The sequence below is a fragment of the Muscardinus avellanarius genome, assembly GCF_963383645.1.
Source record: "Muscardinus avellanarius genome assembly, chromosome: 6".
In the NCBI taxonomy this organism is placed as follows: Eukaryota; Metazoa; Chordata; class Mammalia; order Rodentia; family Gliridae; genus Muscardinus; species Muscardinus avellanarius.
The window spans coordinates 18,355,077-18,373,687 of NC_137791.1; the positions used below are offsets into that span (position 1 = coordinate 18,355,077).

General features: G+C 42.0%; 1 protein-coding gene across 4 annotated transcripts in view; it reads right to left on the reverse strand.

Moving 5' to 3' along the window:
• The window catches only part of SLC10A7 (solute carrier family 10 member 7), a gene marked incomplete at both ends in the record, with an annotated part of 258,607 nt that overhangs the window by 34,102 nt on the left and 205,894 nt on the right, over positions 1 to 18,611 (reverse strand). For 3 of the 4 annotated variants that reach the window (XM_080697885.1, XM_080697886.1, XM_080697884.1), the window contains 2 exons: positions 6,691 to 6,742; positions 7,776 to 7,941. In XM_080697885.1, the coding sequence (XP_080554011.1) occupies positions 6,691 to 6,742; positions 7,776 to 7,941 (218 nt within the window). The remainder of the gene's footprint in view (positions 1 to 6,690; positions 6,743 to 7,775; positions 7,942 to 18,611) is intronic. The other variant, XM_080697887.1, reaches the window with a different exon arrangement.

The following is an 18,611-nucleotide window of genomic DNA, read 5'->3' on the forward strand; positions in this document are numbered from 1 at the left end:
AGAGCTGACCAAGTTCCTTTCCGACAGCTTGCAGGCACAGGTTTGGGGGCACGCACACAAGATTTTAAATCCAGACCGTTCTTTTGCTTATATATAAAAATGAGGATAATGCCGGGCATGGTGGTGCACGCTTGTAATACCAGTACTTTCGAGGCTGAGACAGGAGGATGCCACAGGTTCGAAGCCAGCCTCAGTTACTTAGTGAGGCTCTCGGCAACTTAGTGAGACCCTGCTTCCAAATAAAATAGAAAATAGGTCTGGGAGTATAGCCCAGAGGTAGAAAGCCTCTGGGTTCTATCCTCAATTCCACCAAAACAAAACAAAACAAAACAAAGAAAAAAAAAAGAGGATAATACAACCTGCCCCTTAGGGCCATTGTGAAGATGAAGGCCAGTATCTGTTAAGAATCTGGCATGTTAAATGTGCTTACCAACGCTGACTGGTGATGATGGTGGTGGTGATGGTGATGATGATGATGATGATGATGACTACTTGGAGAAGAGGAATGAATGAAGGGGATGTCAGAATCTCAGTGCACACAGGACTGAAGGGGCATTAGAGCTCTGAAGGAAATGGAGATGGAAGAGGGGACCCCGGAGGGTTGGAGGAGGCCACAAAGCGGGTGTGGGAGTGTGCTGGGTTTTGGCCATCAAGAGGGACTGTGTTTTTAAGAAATCTGGCAAAAAGATGAAACGGATCATGGGAGATCTCAACATGATCATAGGCAGAGGAAATAAAGCAGCATCAGGCAGAAGTTAAGAGGCCCAAAAGAACAGGGTTGCAGGGTGAGCTGGGGAGTGCTTTCCCATGGTCTCTGAGCCGGGAGCAAAAGGAGACCAAGTGAGTGAGAAATAGTTGGTTTTTTTTTTTTTTTTTTTTTTTTTTGCGGGTCTGGAAATGGAACCCAGGGACATTCTACTTCTGAGCTACACCCCCAGCCCTATTTTTTATTCTTTATTTTGAAACAGGGTCTCACTAAGTTGCAGAGGGCCTCACTAAGTAGCTGAGGTTGTCCGCGAACCCGGATCCTCAGCCTCCTGAATGCTGAGGATTATAAGCGTGCGCCATCACTCCTGGCTGAGAAATAGTTTTGATTGGTTGGTTGGATGGTTTTTTGGTTGAATCCAGGGGCATTCTACATCTGAGGTGCACCTCTAGCCCTTCTGTAGTTTTTATTTTGAAACAGGGTCTTGCTCAATTACTGAATCTGGCCTTAAACCTGCAACCCTCCTGTCTCAGCCTCCAAAGTACTGGGATTATAGGTGTGTGCCACAATGCCCAGCCTGGGTGCAACGTGGGAAATGTGCAGGTGAAGAATGGGAAAGGAAAGGCAACCGTGTTTGGGTTTTTACTATCTTTGTAAAGTGTGGAGAATTTTACTCCTCCGTAGGGACTGTAAGGTGATAACGAGGGCTGGGAACCAAAGAAATTAGAAGAGTATGAAATAGGCACCTGGGGAATGTGGGACAGGGTCAATTCACAATGAACCAGAAACTTCTGAGCAGGAGCCAATGGCCACAGAGATGCTTGTGGTGCCGTGACATGGAGACCTCCCCGTCTTTGGTGTGTATATACATGCGTGTGTGGCACCGGGGATTGGACCCAGGGGCTTTCCACCTCTGAGTTACACTCCAACACTTTTTATTTTTTATTATAAAATATGATCTGGCTAAGCTGTACTGAGGCTGGCCTGGAATCTGTGATCCTCTTGTCTCAGGCTCACAAGTACTGGGATTACAGGTGTTGCCACCACGCTTAGCTTAGTTTATCTATTTAGAAAGAAAAAACAAAACACAAAAGCCAGAATCACTACAACATTCACAGCGGGGAGAGCGGCTATCTTGGGTGTAACCCACCCTCAACCGTGCTATGACAAGGGTGGCTTCATGGCCCATCATCATGACAGTCAACAGAGCCAGTGCCCTGTGCATGATATTTACATGGTGATGACTGCTATTATTTTCAGCGATGAACATCTCTATTGTGTCTGCTCATGTTCTTGAAAGGAATCACATTACTATTTATTTTCTAACTCTACCTTATCTCTTTTTAATATTGATTTTCTTTTTATCCTGTTTTCATAATTCTTTTGATCACTCTGGCTTCCCCTGAGATGTTTATTTCCTTTTCTTCCCAACTGGTCTTTTTGTTCTCTCTAACAAAGCTTTCAATCAGTGTTCTCCACATAATATTTATTTTTTCTTCCTTTGCAGTACCCACAAAGGAAAACATGTCAGGTTTTACTAGTAGAATCACAGAATGTGGAGCAGAAAAGATCCTGAGAGGGAGTTCTGTCTAAACCCACTGTTTTTAGAGGCAGACACTTTCATGCGAGATACTCTCTTTTGTTAACCTCTGTATTGGTCTTTTGTCTTTGGTCGTTTTTGGAGAAGACCTGGTCTGTCATTAGCTGTGTGGCAACTAAACAAGTTACCCCAGCTCCAAGGCTCAGGTGCCTCAACTCAGAAGTGGCAAAGAGATTTACCACTGATAATGAATCCCTTCTTCCTTTTCTCCTTCCCTCACTTCTTCCCTTTTCCTCCCTTCAGGCCCCTCTCCTTTTCCCAGGGGTACCGTGAGAGGCCAACTGAGACATCTGGCTGACGAGATTAAAACACCAATACAATGTTTGAAGATCTATTTCATTTCCTTCCCTGCCTTATCCATCCATCCATCCATCCATCCATCCATCCATCCATCCATCCATCCATCTTCCTTTTCTTGGAACTGACTGAACTCCAGGCATTCTACCTGTGAGTTTTACCCCCAGCCCTGCTTTTTATTTTGAAACAGGATCTTGCTAAGGTGCTGCTCTCGAAGTTGCTTGAGGCTGTCCTTGGACCAGGGATCCTCCTGTCTCAGACTCTCAAGTACTGGAATTACAGGTGTGTGCCACCACGTCTGACTTCCCTTTTCTTTTCGAGAGGATTTTGTTGTTGTTTTTACTCTATTGACTCTAGGTTTCTGTTACTCTAGTTATCAGCCAAATTGTCATTCACATATTTTTAAAAGATTTCTAATTACTGCCTTAAGTTTCTTCAACATTTTCTTTTCTTTTTAACTTTGACGGTTTCTCAAAGTTGCAGAACACTTAGGTCACTATAGATATCTTACTCACCCTGTTTCCTAGCAACTGAACGGAGAAAAGTAACACACAATGTCTTATAAAATTAGAACAGCCAACTCCCTGTCTTCTATCATTAGCTTTTGATTAATAGAAACTATTTTGATGTAATAAATATTTGACACCAGTTGGCATTTACTGAACACTTACTATGTGTTAGGTAATGCTAAGGGCTTTATCATACACATTATTTAATTCTCTAAATGTTTCTATGGGGTGCTTCTACTATCTCCATTTTATACAGGAGGAACTGACAAAAGTTACAAAGGCACAAAATAGGGCTGAAATACGTCTTTCTGACCCTAGTGCTGTGATTTTGAAACCAGACACTATGGCACAGATAGATGAATGATTCTCAAACTTATTTTAAATACTCGTTGTCATGGTAACACATCAAATCCGTAAATCTATGAAAGGTTAACCAGGGAAGCAGAAAGGTTGAGTTTTCTGGGCTGTGTCTCTCCTGGTTTTACACCAAATTTCCACCATTCCCAGCATGCTGCACAATAAAAGACTGATTTCCATATTGAGTTTTTTTTTATATCTAAATTGGTTTTAGATTTTCAGAGTTGGTAAGTAAAAAATGAACACACACACACACACACACACACACACACACACACACACACAAATTTCACCAATTTCAAGGAGAAAAGAACCAAGTGGGAAAGGAAGATGAGACTCATGAGAGTATAAATCAGTGGGTCCTGGTCCAAATTCCTGGCATCTCCCTAAGTTGTTTGTAAGTGTGTGGAATATATGAATTCAGTTAAACCCTCTACAGATCCTCTAACTGAAATCACAGAATGTGTACTGTGAACTGTAAAGTATTATGAATTTTATAAGTAATAAAAATAGTTTAGAGCAGTGGAAAAAGCCTGGGCAAATGCTTTAGGAAATGTCAAATTGAAATGGTTTTCAATTTCATGTGCACTACTTGCTTGCTGATGGGGGTAAGTTATTAAAATCCTAAAAGCTGATTTTAGGCAAGTTATTCTAAGCATGAGTCCTCCTGTGCATGCTGAAAATGATTATAATTTATTATTTTTAAATTTTTTTTGCAGTAATGGAACAGGGGCATTCGACCTCCAAACTACACCCCCAGCCCTAGTTTTTAATTCTTTATTTTGAAATAAGGTCTCACTGATGTGCAAAGGGCATCACTAAGTATTAGCTGAGGCTGTCCACGAACCACGATCCTCCTGTCTCAGCCTCCCGAATGCTGGGATCACAAGCCTGCACCACCACGTAATTTTGACTCAATTAGTGGCAATGCCCCTTTCTCCTGCCCCCCACCCCCACCCCACTTCCCCAGCAGGCTCAGTAGTGGCGATTCTGTGTTCTATCTTTTCAAGGAATCCTTCAGTTACTAACAGGGTATCTGTATCCTTTGTCATCTAATAGGATGAGTGGGTCTGCTTGTTCCTTCTGCCACAAGGGCCAAGCACATAAATAACCACTGAGAGGCAGATGTCTTTTCCACGATGACCCTAACCAGTATTCACAAAGAGAACTTTACAACACTTCCTACTCTCAGACTTACCCAATTAAGTCACATTTTTCTGCGACTTAATGGCTCCGGGCTTGATTTTTACTTCATAAATCACAACCTTGAGCTTGGGAAAATGCTTTAAATGACTCGATCAATACGTTTTTATTGACTGTTTACCATCAGCCTACTGCTACACCAAGAGCTGTAAGAGCCAAGTGGCTAATGAGAGGCCTGAACCCACCCAGCCACCCACCCACCCAGGGCCCTGGCACTACTTTGAGCCCATAATCAGGGGAGGCCCTTCCCTGGTGGCAGCTCCCAGCCCGCACAGCAGCTCCAGGCCTTGCAGTCTGGTTCGGGCCCACCTTTCCGGGGACTGTCATCACTTCTAACCTTCCTCTACTCCCAGCATGCCATCCTATCTTATTTTCCTGTATTTGTGTTATTGCTTCTCCTGCGAAAACTCCCTTTCCACATCTCTGTTTTGCTGAACAATTCGCCGTTCTTTAGGACCCATGTCAACTCGCATCCCTCCTGAAGCCTGGCCCCAATATGCGCTGTGGCCGTGTTGCCTTTGAATGGAGCACGGCTTGGCTTACTGCACTGCTTGGAGGACACGTGGGTGTCACTACTCACAGGAAGTTGGTAAACTCTCCAAGAACTGGAATCACCTCTTGTTTGTGGCATTCACTGAGGTGACTTCCTCACGCTAAAGGCTTAACTAAAGGAATGGTGAGTGGATGATCCCAGAGGAAGAAGGTGTATTTATTTATTTATTTATTTATTTATTTATTTATTTGTTTATTTATTGTGGTACTGGGGTTTCTGGAAGCCCTTCTACCTCTGGGCTACACTCCCAGATCTATTTTTACATTTTTATTTGGAAACAGGTTCTCCTAAGCCAGCGCGTGCGGCTGGCTTTGAATCTGCGCAATCCTCCTGTCTCTGCCTCCCAAGCGTGGGGATTATAAGCGTGCGCCACCACGCCTGGTGAAGAAGAAGAAGAAGAAGAAGAAGAAGGAGAAGGAGAAGGAGAAGGAGAAGGAGAAGGAGAAGGAGAAGGAGGAGAAGGAGAAGGAGAAGAAGAAGAAGAAGAAGAAGAAGAAGAAGAAGAAGAAGAAGAAAAGGAGGAGGAGGAGGAGGAGGAAGAGGAAGAGGAATAAGAAGGAGGAGGAGGAGGAGGAGGAGGAGGAGGAGGAGGAGGAGGAGGAGGAGGAGTATTTAAGGTGAACGTTTAAGAGCAAGAAAGATGAATTGGGCCATGAAGACCATGTGGACATGGAGATATAGCTCAAGCCAGGTATAGGGAAGAAATTTTACTTTGACTTAAATGCTTTTTGAGATTCATGAGGTTGCTAAATAGACTTTGCATTTCAAAAACGAGCTTCTTTCTGCAGGCACTGGCTCAAATCAAAGATGTTTGAACAAAAGAGTTATTATCGGAATTTGGAGTCATTGGAACAGTTTATAATGCATGAGAAAGGTTGAGCCTAGAAATGGAGTTACAATAAGATATGTGTTGTAAAAGGTTAGGGACAACAGAGGTATCAAGAGCCTGAATTAGGCATGTGACTTTGGGAGAAGAATAAATACTTCAGAGATAGGATCAAGGAATTAAAAAAAAAATGACACGAAAGATTCTGGCTTGAGTAACTCTGAGTATGATGAGTGCATCAAAAAGAAGTAAAGAAATAAGAAAAGAAGTTGTGGGGGAAAGATCAATTCCAGTTTGAATACCTTGAGTCTAAGATCTTGTTAAGACAATCAAGGGAAGAGATCTAATTAGTAAGGAAAACGACAAGAACTTCGGAATGGAAGGTCAAGGCTTAAAGCCATCAGGACCAAGCCAGCAGCTCCAGCCAGCAGAATGGAGGAGGTGTCCCCAGCGCACGATGTGGGAGGATGAGACGAGGGCCAAGGACACCCTCGGGTGATGTCTACAGTTGGAGAGTGGGAGTGAGGCAGAAGGTCAGGGAGACAGGAGGAAACACAGCGCAGGTCAGTGGTACGGGAGGCAAATAAGAAACATAATTCTTCACATGGGAGACCAACGACAAGAGTCCAATTCACTCACCTTGTTGAAAAGAGGAAGGTCAGAAACATGAAACTCAGCTGAATAGAGACGACTAAAAAAAAAGCAAAGAAAGATCGAATCAAAATTAGCCCTATAAAAACAGTATCTATAGCATATTTACATACTTAGTTTTATTTGAATCTTAAGGGAACTCAAACAGAAACCAAACCAAAGAAACATACACTGCTAAATTGACTGAATCATTTAAATTAGTATGGATTAACCCATTCTTATTGACAATACCTCCAGATACAATCTATGACATTCATTACTGAGGGAAGATCTAAAATCCTTTTGACTTAAGATCTGGTCATTTAATTTACTCAGTTTAGCAAGAGCTGGTATATATTTTGTATTATGAATAGCATATAGCATAAGCATGGCACCATATAACATATACTTTGGAATAACTCATCTTGATTCTTAATAATAAAAGATTACTTGATTATTAAAATATTAATAAAATTGTCTTTGGTATTAGGATAAATAGAATGAAAGGTTGTTTTTTGAGCCTTATTGGCATTTTTATAGTGTACTGTTTCTTAAAATGAATGGCATTATTTTGGATATATTAGCAAGTGATGATGCAGATATTCATGTTATAACCAATATAGCCAAATTATGCTATAAATAAAACAGTAGTATTAAAAATATATAAATAGTATATAAATATACATAAATATAAGTATATATAAATATATATAAATAGTAGTATTAAATATATATATATCCTCCTTCTAAATCACAACGAGATAAGATCAGTTTTAACTTATAATAAACTAAATTGGTGAGAGTATTAAGTCTAATATTTGAATTCAACAGATATTAAGGCTTCTCTCCTCTAATGCCAACTACTGTAAATCAGAAGAGGGTGTTTCAGACACAAAAAGCAAAGCAGAGGAAGGTCATAGTGCGTAACCGATGCCTTCCTAAAGAACAGACACACAGGACCAAGTCACCGAGTAACATAAGCTCCACGTTCATTTCTGATCAAGTCAACAGGAGAGCTATGGAGAAGGCACACTGCTGTATGCAGCTACCGAGGACTTGGGGGGACAGCCAGCGCACCCCATCTCCCAACGTACTTATGAACAGTATGAGAACAAGGCTGAACTTATCCAGGTCAATATGTGGGTTGGAGAACGTGTCGCAGAACGTGGTGTAGATGATCATGAGGAGCACGCTGCTGCTGACGGCCCCGAAAGGGGGTTTCTTCCTTTCAAGCCAATCCTTGATGTACCTTCGGACAATCTGCAAAACAGAGATCAACAGGTTGCCTCTTTTCAGAGATGTGGGGAGTTGAATTGGGCATGGCCAAGTGCTTCTGACAGCGGAAAGACATACAGAGAAGAGAATCACTTGGACGGTGGCCACGGTGGATTTCGAAGCTTCCCTGCAGCGCCACTCTTCTTCTGGGGAATTTAACGTTTGTATAGTGCAACTTCCACTGGGTGTCCGTAATGAGAGGGTATTTTCAACCGCATTCAAATCCATCCTTAATCATGCCAAATGCTCTTTGCTAGCTGTCACTGAGACGTGCCCATTAAGCCTCCCCAAAGTTTATCTCCTCTGCTGATCCTAATGGATGTGTGTAATTATCACAGTCCCCTTGGCCTCAACAGACAATTCCAAGTGCAACTTTGGGAATCTTAAAAATCTGACATCTTCAAGAATTTCAAGACGGTAGATAATCGAAAGTGATCCATGGAACATATTAATATTTAAAACGCTAGCGATGCACCAGAAGTTTTTAATTAAATTATAACTCATGCTTGAAAAGCAAAAGTGCATGTGTTGTGGGAGTTTAAATAATTCAAACTCTGAATATCTGGAGTTTTTGTGAATCCAAAGACAAAGGCCATCTGCATGCTTTCAGAATTCCGAAATTAACACTTAAAAATGAATAAACCTGTCCTAACTTTCCTACAAAAGGATCGGTGAGAAATAAAGTTAGAGAACAACCCTCTCTTACTTGAAAATCGAATCAGATAGGCATATAATCAGGACAGTCAAAATAGTGGTGATAACATTCGTGTAGACATAAAAGGGAACACCTCCACTTCAAATCTTGTTTCAGTTTGGGAGAAAGCTGCGCAAACCCTATCGGAAGGATGACAGTGGAGACATATTAAGTTTTGAGTCACTCATTATCCTGCATAATTGAACCTGAGCGTTCACAACAGGCTGTGTTAGGCGGCTCCATTAGCGATAATGAGGTCAGGGAACGTCCCCTGATAAGGCTGACAGGGTGTCCTCTTCAACTTCCCTGCCACCAAAAAGGCTTACTTCACAGTGGAGTGCGTCCTCACAGAGGCTTAAGAACAAAGTCAGCTATGCCTGCCCACCCCCCACACCATAGTCACACTTTCATTTTCTGTCGTTTCAGGTACCTGTGGTCAACTGCTGTCTGAAAATGTTAAGCGAAAAGTTCCAGAAATAAACAATTCATAAATTTTAAATAAATTGGACTCTAGTATATTATTATTACTGTTCTATTTTATTATTGCTGTTGTTCATTTTTTACTGTGCATAAATTTATAAATTAAACTTCATCACTGGGATGTATGTATGTATGAGGAAAGGTATAAATAGGTTGTGGTACTATCCGTAGGTTCAGGCATCTGCTGTGGGTTTAGAACACATCCCCTGAGGATAAGGGGAGGCTACCGCACTTAGAATAGAACCTTCCAACAAATGGCTGTTGGAGCCACTCCAGCTGTTCTCAAGGACTCACGAAGTGAGATGACATTGTGAATAAGCAGGGCATCGTGGCGGATGCCAATACTCCCACTGACTTGGGAGGCCTCGGCAGAAGGACCACCAGCTGGGACCCACCCTGGGCAACTGAGCAAGAGGTTTATCCAGTATTAGAGTGAGGGGTAGAAATGATCCCAAACCATACTAACTTTACCTACCATTCATTTCTTTCTTTAAAGTTAAAAAGGCAGTAAAATATAGAGAAACAAGAGCAGTAAAGTATAGAGACCGACAGTATCACGGAGTGATGTACTGGAACATAATTCTGGCTGGTAGCAACCTTACCAGATGGCTCCCGCATCCACGCACGTCACCCTGAGTGCGTGTGAGGAGGCTACCGAGGGACTTCACGTAGAGGGTCGTTTCTTAATCTAGTATGTTTGGTAGCAGAAAGCCAAATATCTGCTATACAAATTCAACCTCTTTTGGTAATGAATAGAAAATACACAGAGTTACTGAAATGTATGCTATACTTTAATCTTATTTTAATATACAAATGGTTAATAACGTAAACTCTGAGTGCGTTGGCACATACTTGTAATCCCAATTTCTTAGGAGGCTGTAAAGATCACAAGTTTGAGGCCGTCCTAGGCAACTCAGAGAGACTCTACCTCAATATAAAATTTTAAAAAGGAGCTAGGGACATAGCTCATATGTGAGGCTTGGATTCAATCCCCAATGTAAAAATTCAAACATCCTTCCCCCCCAAAACCAATAAAAAACCATCTAAGTTCTCTGTGCAACAGCCTATACAAAATGTATGATTCTCAAGTCCAAAAGTAGAAGTGTCTCCCTCTACTACCACCTCGGCCCCTCTCTGATGAAATGAACAAATAAATATGAAGAAAGTATAACTTGAAAGCCAAAGCCATTTAAAAACTAAGACAAATCTATCAACTTTATGGGCGAGTTAGTTAATCTAACAGTTTCTTTTCTTTTTCTTTCTTTTTTTTTTTTTTTTGGTACCGAGGATGGAATCCAGGGGCATTCTACCTCCAAGTTACACCCCAGCCCTATTTTTTATTCTTTATTTTGAAACAGGGTCTCACTGAATCGCAAATGGCCTAAGTAGCTGAGGCCGTCTGCAAAACCGCGATCCTCCTGTCTCAGCCTCCCAAATGCTGGGATTACAAGTGTGCGCCGCCACGCCTGGCTAAGTTTCTTTCTCATTACAGATCGCTCAGAGTCTCCTAGTGGAGTGGGACTCTTTCAATACGGCAAGAAACAAACGCTCTAGAATTCTCCTTGCCCGGATGCCTTTCTTCTAAAGACAACTGCAGGCTAATGCTGGATACTTAATCCCCATGAAGAAAACAACTAAGAAGTTGGGAACTGAGCAGACCCACAAATGTAACACAAACTGCAGAGGGAAACAGATTGCCCTTCAGCAGTTTCAGCCTTCCTGTGATACTTGTCTGTGTTTCTTGAGTAAACCATTTTATATCTTTCTAGGCTTCATGGAGCTTTTCCATCTTTCTCTAAAATTAAATTCACAAAGCAGCCGCTTTTGCGCTGTGTAGTTAGGAGAGTGTTAAAATGTTTCATAAACAAAAGTGGGTGAAGTGGTGTTGACATGCCTCGGAGATAGGCTTTGGCTGTGAACTCCAGGAAACCTCATCTTCTCTTAGTTCAGTATCTTACGCTTTTGGCACGATCATTCTCCGTTTGTCAAGAATTCACATCATTTTTAAATTCTCCAAAACCTCTCTGCCTTAGAGAAATTTTCAATAAACTTATGGGGGGGGGACACAAGATTTCGCAAGAAATGAATGAACACAACCTGGTGCGGATGCCTCAGTGTTCTTTCTTGGGAAGAAAAGACAAAGCAATATGAGGTAGGAAGAGGTCTTCTGGTGAGGTGGGCAGTTGTATTTTTCTTTAGTGTATACTAACTCATTTGTCTTCCTGGCTCAGAGAAATTGAGGCATTAAACATTAAGTGACGGCCAACTGTGGTGCTGCACACCTGTAATCCCAGTGCTTGAGAGGCCGAGACAGGAAGATTGTAGGTTTTAGACTGGCCTCAGGAGTGTAACGAGACTCTCAGAAACCTAGCAAGACCCCATTCCAAAGCAAAAAATAAGAATAAAAAAAAGATAGGGGTGTAGCTTGGTGGTAGAATACCCCCTCCCCCAGTTCAATTTACAAAAACAAAAAGGCAACAAAAAATAGAAAATTAAGTGACAAATATTTTTTTTTCTCTGTGGAATAGAAAAAACAAAGTCTTCCACAGGAAGGTTTTTATTTTATTGTCTCATCTTTAACATTTTTATTTTCTTTGATTTATATTAAGCAGCAGGAAAGTTTAAAGAAAAAAAATTAAATCTGACTCTGTACTTCCGATAATCTGAGTTACATACTAAATGACTACATGACTTTCCAAGTTGGAAGTATGGAAAAATGACATGTCTTGGGTGAAGAACGTTCTTAACCACGATAACTATGAAGTTTAATATCCATCATTTTAGTTTTCTTAATCTTTTCTGTCAAGGTATCTCCTTACCTTTTCTTTCTACTCCGTCTTTACATTTATAAATTGATTTTTGAGTGAGGACATATGATAGATAATTTTTCATGTGAAACCTGAATTTAACATTTATTTTCCTTCAAGGTGGCTTTATGTTCTTCAATTGCTATATTCATATATTTTCATAAAGTGTTTTGTCTCTTCACTAATATCCTGTTGTCAGAGGTGAAATCAAATCCAAATTACATAATACTTTTCTTTTAAAAGGGTTGCATTGCCAGGTATGGTAGCACATAAGGCCTTCTTGAGAGGCTGAGACAGGAAGATAGCAGGTTGAAGGCCAGCCTCAGCAACTTAGCAAGACTCTATTTAAAATTAAAAAATAAAAGGGCTAGGGGTAGCTAGGCGTGGTGGCGCACGCTTGTAATCCCCGTGCTTGGGAGGCGGAGACAGGAGGATCGCACAGGTTCGAAGCCAGCAGCGCTGGCTTAAGAGATCCTGTTTCCAAATTTAAAATATACATAAAAATAGGTCTGGGAGTGTAGCCTGGAGGTAGAAGGGGTTTCAGGAACCCCAGTACCACCAGAAAAAAAAAAAAAAAAGGGCTAGGGGTATAGCTCAGATGTAGGATAACCCCCACCCCGGTTCAATCCTCAGCACCAAAATAAAACAAAGCTCAAATCGTGCTATGTGCACCGATGAAAGTATCGGTAGCAATGACACTAACATGTACGGGGAGGGGAGAGGGGAGAAGGCTGGTTGTGGCGGGAATCACAAGTGCTGTGCGCATATACGTTCGTATCACTTTGAGCCCCACGGTGATGTATAATTACAACGACTAGTAAAAAAAAAAAACATAAAAAACAGGCTGTAGTAAATACTGATTAGATGCAAAATAATATACTTTGCAAGAAGTAGAAATAATAACAGATGGGTACAATAAACATTTGTTATCTATTCTTTGAAAACTCTCTGCCACTCTGATTTCCCTGCATTCTCATGGGGGAGACCTGATATTATCCTGCTGAGTTTACAGTGGAGAGAGGCAATTTCTATACGGTGTTAAAAAGCTCTCCATGTGGGTGAGTACAAGGTGACCTCTATTTCTGGAGGGAAACTAGCCTAGGGTTCAGGGTAGATTCTGGCCTCGGAATGCACCTGACCTTGAACCCCGCCCTATAATTACATTGTGATCGAGAGCAAATCCCCTAACTTCCCTGTGCCTCACCTGTGGGAAAGATGCAACAGGAGTTGTAGTGAGGACTCAGTACTTGAACAAATCCAAAACTTGTCAGCAGTAGGGCCCGCGCATGGCAAATGATGCCTCATGATATTTTCAGGTTCCATTTCAGGGAGGTTTCTATCAGTGTTTACTGGTATAAATCACTGCGTAATGTAATAGGTACTTTTCTTTCATAGATGAGAAATTTATAAAAATGAGCAGTTTATAAGAAGCAATGAAAACCGTTCACGTCAAACGTAATTTTATAAGCGTGACATTTTTCTAGCATTAAGAACACAAAAGCCGGGTGTGGTGGCACATGGTTTTAATTCCAGTACTGGGGAGGCTGAGACAGGAGGATCGCAGGTTTGTGGCCAGTCTCAACAACTTAGTGAGGCCCTCCACAAGTTAGTGAGACACTGTTTCAAAATAAAAAATAAGATAAAATGGGGCTGGGGTTGTGTAGATTCAAAGGTAGAATCCCCTGGGTTCAATACAATAGCCAGTAAAACACACACACACACACACACACACACACACACACACACACACTCACTCACTCACTTCAACTATAGCTGAAGCATATTTGAAGTGAAAGTCCCATCTCAAATTGTGAAGCTAATCACTAATAGAAATAACAGCTAACATATAGATATGCTTTTTCCAAAAATATTACTTTTTAGGGAAATAAGTAGGATTTAGTATGTTCTTTTGAAAACTATCCAAGTTGAGGGAAAATAATAAAAGGCAGTGGCAATTCTAGCTCATTAATGCTTATTCATAAATCGCTCTTAAATATAATGCATAAAATAAGTATTTGTCATAAGCACTTAGATGTATGGAAAGGGCTTGTCAGAAGGACAGAAAAACACCACGACCACACAAAACTGCCTTCATTCTACACTTGTCAGAAGAAGCGATCGTTTACGCTTTTATGGAAACATGACCCATCCCCCAGTCATTGCCTTTGGGTGGGGAGATGGGAAGCTCCTTGTTGAAGACAGGAAAGTAAGGTTTAGAAAGCACCTGCGCAGAGCTGGGCATGGTGGTGCACACTTGTAATCCCAGTATTGGAGAGGCTGAGACAGGAGGATCGCAGATTTGAGGCCAGCCTCAGCTAATTAGTAAGGCTCTCCACTACTTAGTGAGGCCCTGTTTCAAAATAAAGAATAAAAAATAGGGCTGGGGGTGTGGTTCATTGATAGAATGCTCCTGGGTTAAAATCCTTGGTACTGAAAAAAGAAAGAGAGAGAGAGAGAGAGAGAGAGAGAGAGAGAGAGAGAGAGAGAAAGAGAAAAGAGAAATCATATGTGCAGCGGCATGGTAAATGCTTGACAGCATGCTGAAGTCAGTCCCCAGTGACATTAGCCTGAAGAAAGTACTTTATGGGGAAAACACAGAAAAAAAATATAACCCCAAAGTTGCAATGATAAAGCTTTATTATTGTGAAAAAGTTAGGGAAAATATATTCAGTTCATACCCCTGGTATTTTTCCTTTGCCCTCTAGTCCCTGTTATTTGTTTAAGAGGTAAAGACGACATTTCACTTTAAAGGAGGCGGTAAGAATCTGTGGAAACGTCTATTTTCACAGCATGGCGCCCTTAGTAACAGTTGAGAAACTAGCCTGTGTTGCCTGGAATCCGTGTTCTCTGCACTAGTCCACGTGAGCACTTCTGGCAGGATCCTCAAAGATCACATCGCATAGTTTAGGCAAGTCAGGAGAAGAGAAAAAAAATGGACGAGAAAGACAAGGTCCCTGTTCTCACGGGTCATCCATTCTGACTGGAGAGAGAAATAAAAAAGCAGAGACTGAAACAGACGAAGCCCAAGTTTAACCCGAGTGTGAGAGTGACTGGCGGCGACCAGGCCGCGGCTGGGGAAGGGTGAACACAGGTCCTTCTCGGGTATGAAAGGTGGCGAGGCATCCCGAGCAGGGGCAGTGGCCAGTAAGAAGGCTCCGCAGAGGGAAGGAAGGAGGCTCGGGTGTTTGAGAAACAGAAGCAACGTCAGCGAGACCCAAGTGCAAGGGCAGGAGGGAGCGTGTTGGGCAACTGAATGGGTCTTGAAAAACAGAGAAAGGGGTAAAATACTCCTTAGGCCAGTAGAAAAAGAATGCTTCCATGAAAGTAGAGTGGGTTCCTTCCTTCCTTCTTTCTTTCCTTTCCTCTTCCTTCCTTCGTTCCTTCCTCTTTCTTTCTTTTCTTTCTTTCTTTCTTCTCTCTCTCTCTCTCTCTCTCTCTCTCTCTCTCTCTCTCTGTACTCGGAATTAAACCCAGGGCAGACTACCTCCAAGCTACACCCCCTGCCCGATTTTTTATTCTTTATTTTGAAACAGGGTCTCACTAAGTTGCAAAGGGCCTCACTAAGTAGCTAAGGCTGTCCGAGAACAGATCCTCCTGTCTCAGCTTAAGTGCTGGTATTACAAGTGTTCAGCACTATGCTTGGCTTCTAGATTAGAATTTCTGGGAGATTTAACAGGGCATTTTAAATTGGGGTCCATGAATTTAAAATAAGATGGGACTAGACGCAGAGATCTGGCCGGGCGTGGTGGCGCACGCTTGTAATTCCCACGCTTGGGAGGTGAAGACAGGAGGATCGCGCAGGTTCGAAGCCAGCCTCGCTGGCTTAAGAGACCCTGTTTCCAAATAAAAATATAAAATAGGCCTGGGAGTGTAGCCCGGGGGTAGAAGGGTTTCCAGGGACCCCAGTAGCACCAAAAAAAAAAAGAAAGAAAGAAAGAAAGAAAGAAAGAAAGAAAGAAAGAAAGAAATCTGTTGCTCTGGTAGATGTGTGATTGGGCCTTTGTGAATTAAGTAAAATGGAGAGGAAATGTGTTGAAGAAGTTGAGTTCTGCCAATGATGGACTGTGGAATCTAGCTCGGTGACACATATGGAGGAGGCAGGGTTGGATTTAACTGGGGTTGGGCTTTTCCATGCAATAAAAAAGGGGAGGAAATGGTGGACGAATTGAGAATATTTGCAAAGGAGTGATCAGAATGACAGGAGGATCCTAGGTTTGGAGCCAGCTTTGACAACTTAGTGAGGTTCTCGGCAACTAACAAGATCCTATTTCCAAATAAAAAATATAATAGGGCCGGGGGTGTAGCTCATAGGTAGAATGTCCCTGGATCCAATCCCCAGTAACATACACACATACACACCAAACAAAGAGAAAAGTAAAGAAGGAAAGAAAAGTAATAAGGACAGTGACCAATAGTATATTAGCCAGCTTTTCATTGCTATGACCAAAATACCTGACAAGCACAACTTAGAGCAGGAAGAGTTTATGTTGGCTCATGGTTTAGAGGTTCAGCCCATGGTTGGCTGGCTCCATTGCTCTGGGCCCGGGACGAGGCAGAGCATGATGAGCTGTTGTGGGAGAAAGCTGCTCAGCTCATGGCAGGCGGAAAGCTGAGAGAAGGAGTGAGGGAGAGTGGGGGTAAGGGGAAGGAAGGAAGAAGACAGAAAGTAGAAAGAGAGAGAAGGAAAGGAAGGAAGGAAGGAAGGAACGGAGAAAAAGGAAGAAAAAGACTGAAGAAAAGCTACCTTCCAGGGCACACAGCTAGTGACCTACCTGCTCCCCCTAGGTCTCACCTCCAGTCATCCATTCTGGTCATAAACGCATTCATCCACTGAGGAGTCAGAGGTCTCTAGATCCAATTGCTTCCCCAAAGCTCTCTTAACATAGGAGACACTGTGAGACAGTCTAGAGCCAGACCCTAATAGATACAAGGCCAATTGATTGGGAGGATCTTGATGAGGTTGAAGACTTAGGAGTAGAGTATATGAGGAGGCAGTACCTAAACCATGGGTTGCCTGAGGTGATAATCATGGTCTAACAAGCCCATCGCTAGTCTAAAAGCATTTTTGTGTGCAGCAGAAAAAAGGAATCCCTCCTTGAATATTCTGTATTTCCTCCTGCCCGAAAAATCTCGCTAACAAATACTCAAACCCATGATGAGGATGAGGTGAATATATTCTTTGAAGTGTAGCATTGCCACACCCTACAACATCTACACAAGTGAAGACCGCCACTCAGTCCAGTCATGATCTGAGGAGCTGGTGGCGGAGGAGGCACTGCCTGTCCTGGAAGGCCTGCCCATGGGTAGCTCTTTCCTATGGAACCCCAGCACCCAGGACTCGTGCTCCATGGAGCAGCTCATACAATGCATCAACACACACATGTGCCATGTGCCACGTCCCCTGTTAAAGTTCCTGTGGGCCAGTGGCAGCACAGGTGAACCAAAGACAAGAGCCAAGAGAGGGTGCTGAAAGTGTGGCTTTGCTTTCAAATAAAGTTCAGAACAATCTATTTTCCCATGAACTAATATCCTGAAAAGTAATATATATGGTTGGCCTTCCACATCTATGGGTTGTACATGTGTGGATTTGACCAACCTCAGACTGAAAATATTTGAAAAGAATTTCTTTCTAATGAACTTGCACAGACCTTTCTTCTTGTTATTATTCCCTAAACAATACTGTACAGCAGCTATTTACACAGCATTACATTGTATGGGTAGGTAATCTAGAGGCAGCTTAAGGTACACAGGAGGACGTGCACACGCTGTATGCAAATGCTATACCATTTATATAAGGACTTGGGCATCGGAGGGTCTGCGCATTTGTGGGGCCCTAGAACCCCACAAATATACTTTAAAAAGAGGTTTTTTTCCAGATTTGTTTTTTAGGTGATGGCTAGGAAAGGAAAACAAGTCCTCACTATTGGGTATCTACTGCATACAGACCTGATTTTATATGTGTGTGTGTGTGTGTGTGTGTGTGTGTGTGTGTGTGTGTGTTTATATATATTATTCTATATTTATATATAGATATACTTATATTTATATAAAACATTCTATATTTATATATATTATATAACATATTATATAATACATATTTATATGTATAGTATGTATATGTATATATAATATATATTATATATATATGTATATATGTATAAATACCCTGAACAAATGGTAATCTAGGAAAAGTGATTGCTGGGGCTCCCTGTGGGTAAATTCAAAGTTCCCTCCTGCCAGTCTTTTTATACACCTCACAGCCTATTCTTGAGCATGTTGTTAAATCCTCCTATAAGCAGTAACCTATAGAGACCACCACTTGGGATGGAATAACAGAGTCAATAGATAAACAGGTATTGAGTGTCTGGCACAAGTGAGAAGACAGGAACGTTAAGATGACTAAGTTTTCTGCTTCCAGGAAGTTCACAGATAAATTATAATCTGTCCCAATAAATATTATGCATCAAGTACCACGGGAGCCGAGCACTTTAGTCTGGGCCAGGGAAGCCAGGGCAGGCGGCTTCACATCAGAGAGGAGCTCTTTAGGAAACTGGACGTTTCTTGGCAAAAAAGATGGAGACACTAAAATAAGGCAGGGGGGAGCCGAAGGCGGGTTCAGGCGAGGGAGTGGGGAGACTCTGCTCAGGCCAGGGCGGCCTGTGAAGGGAGGTGGG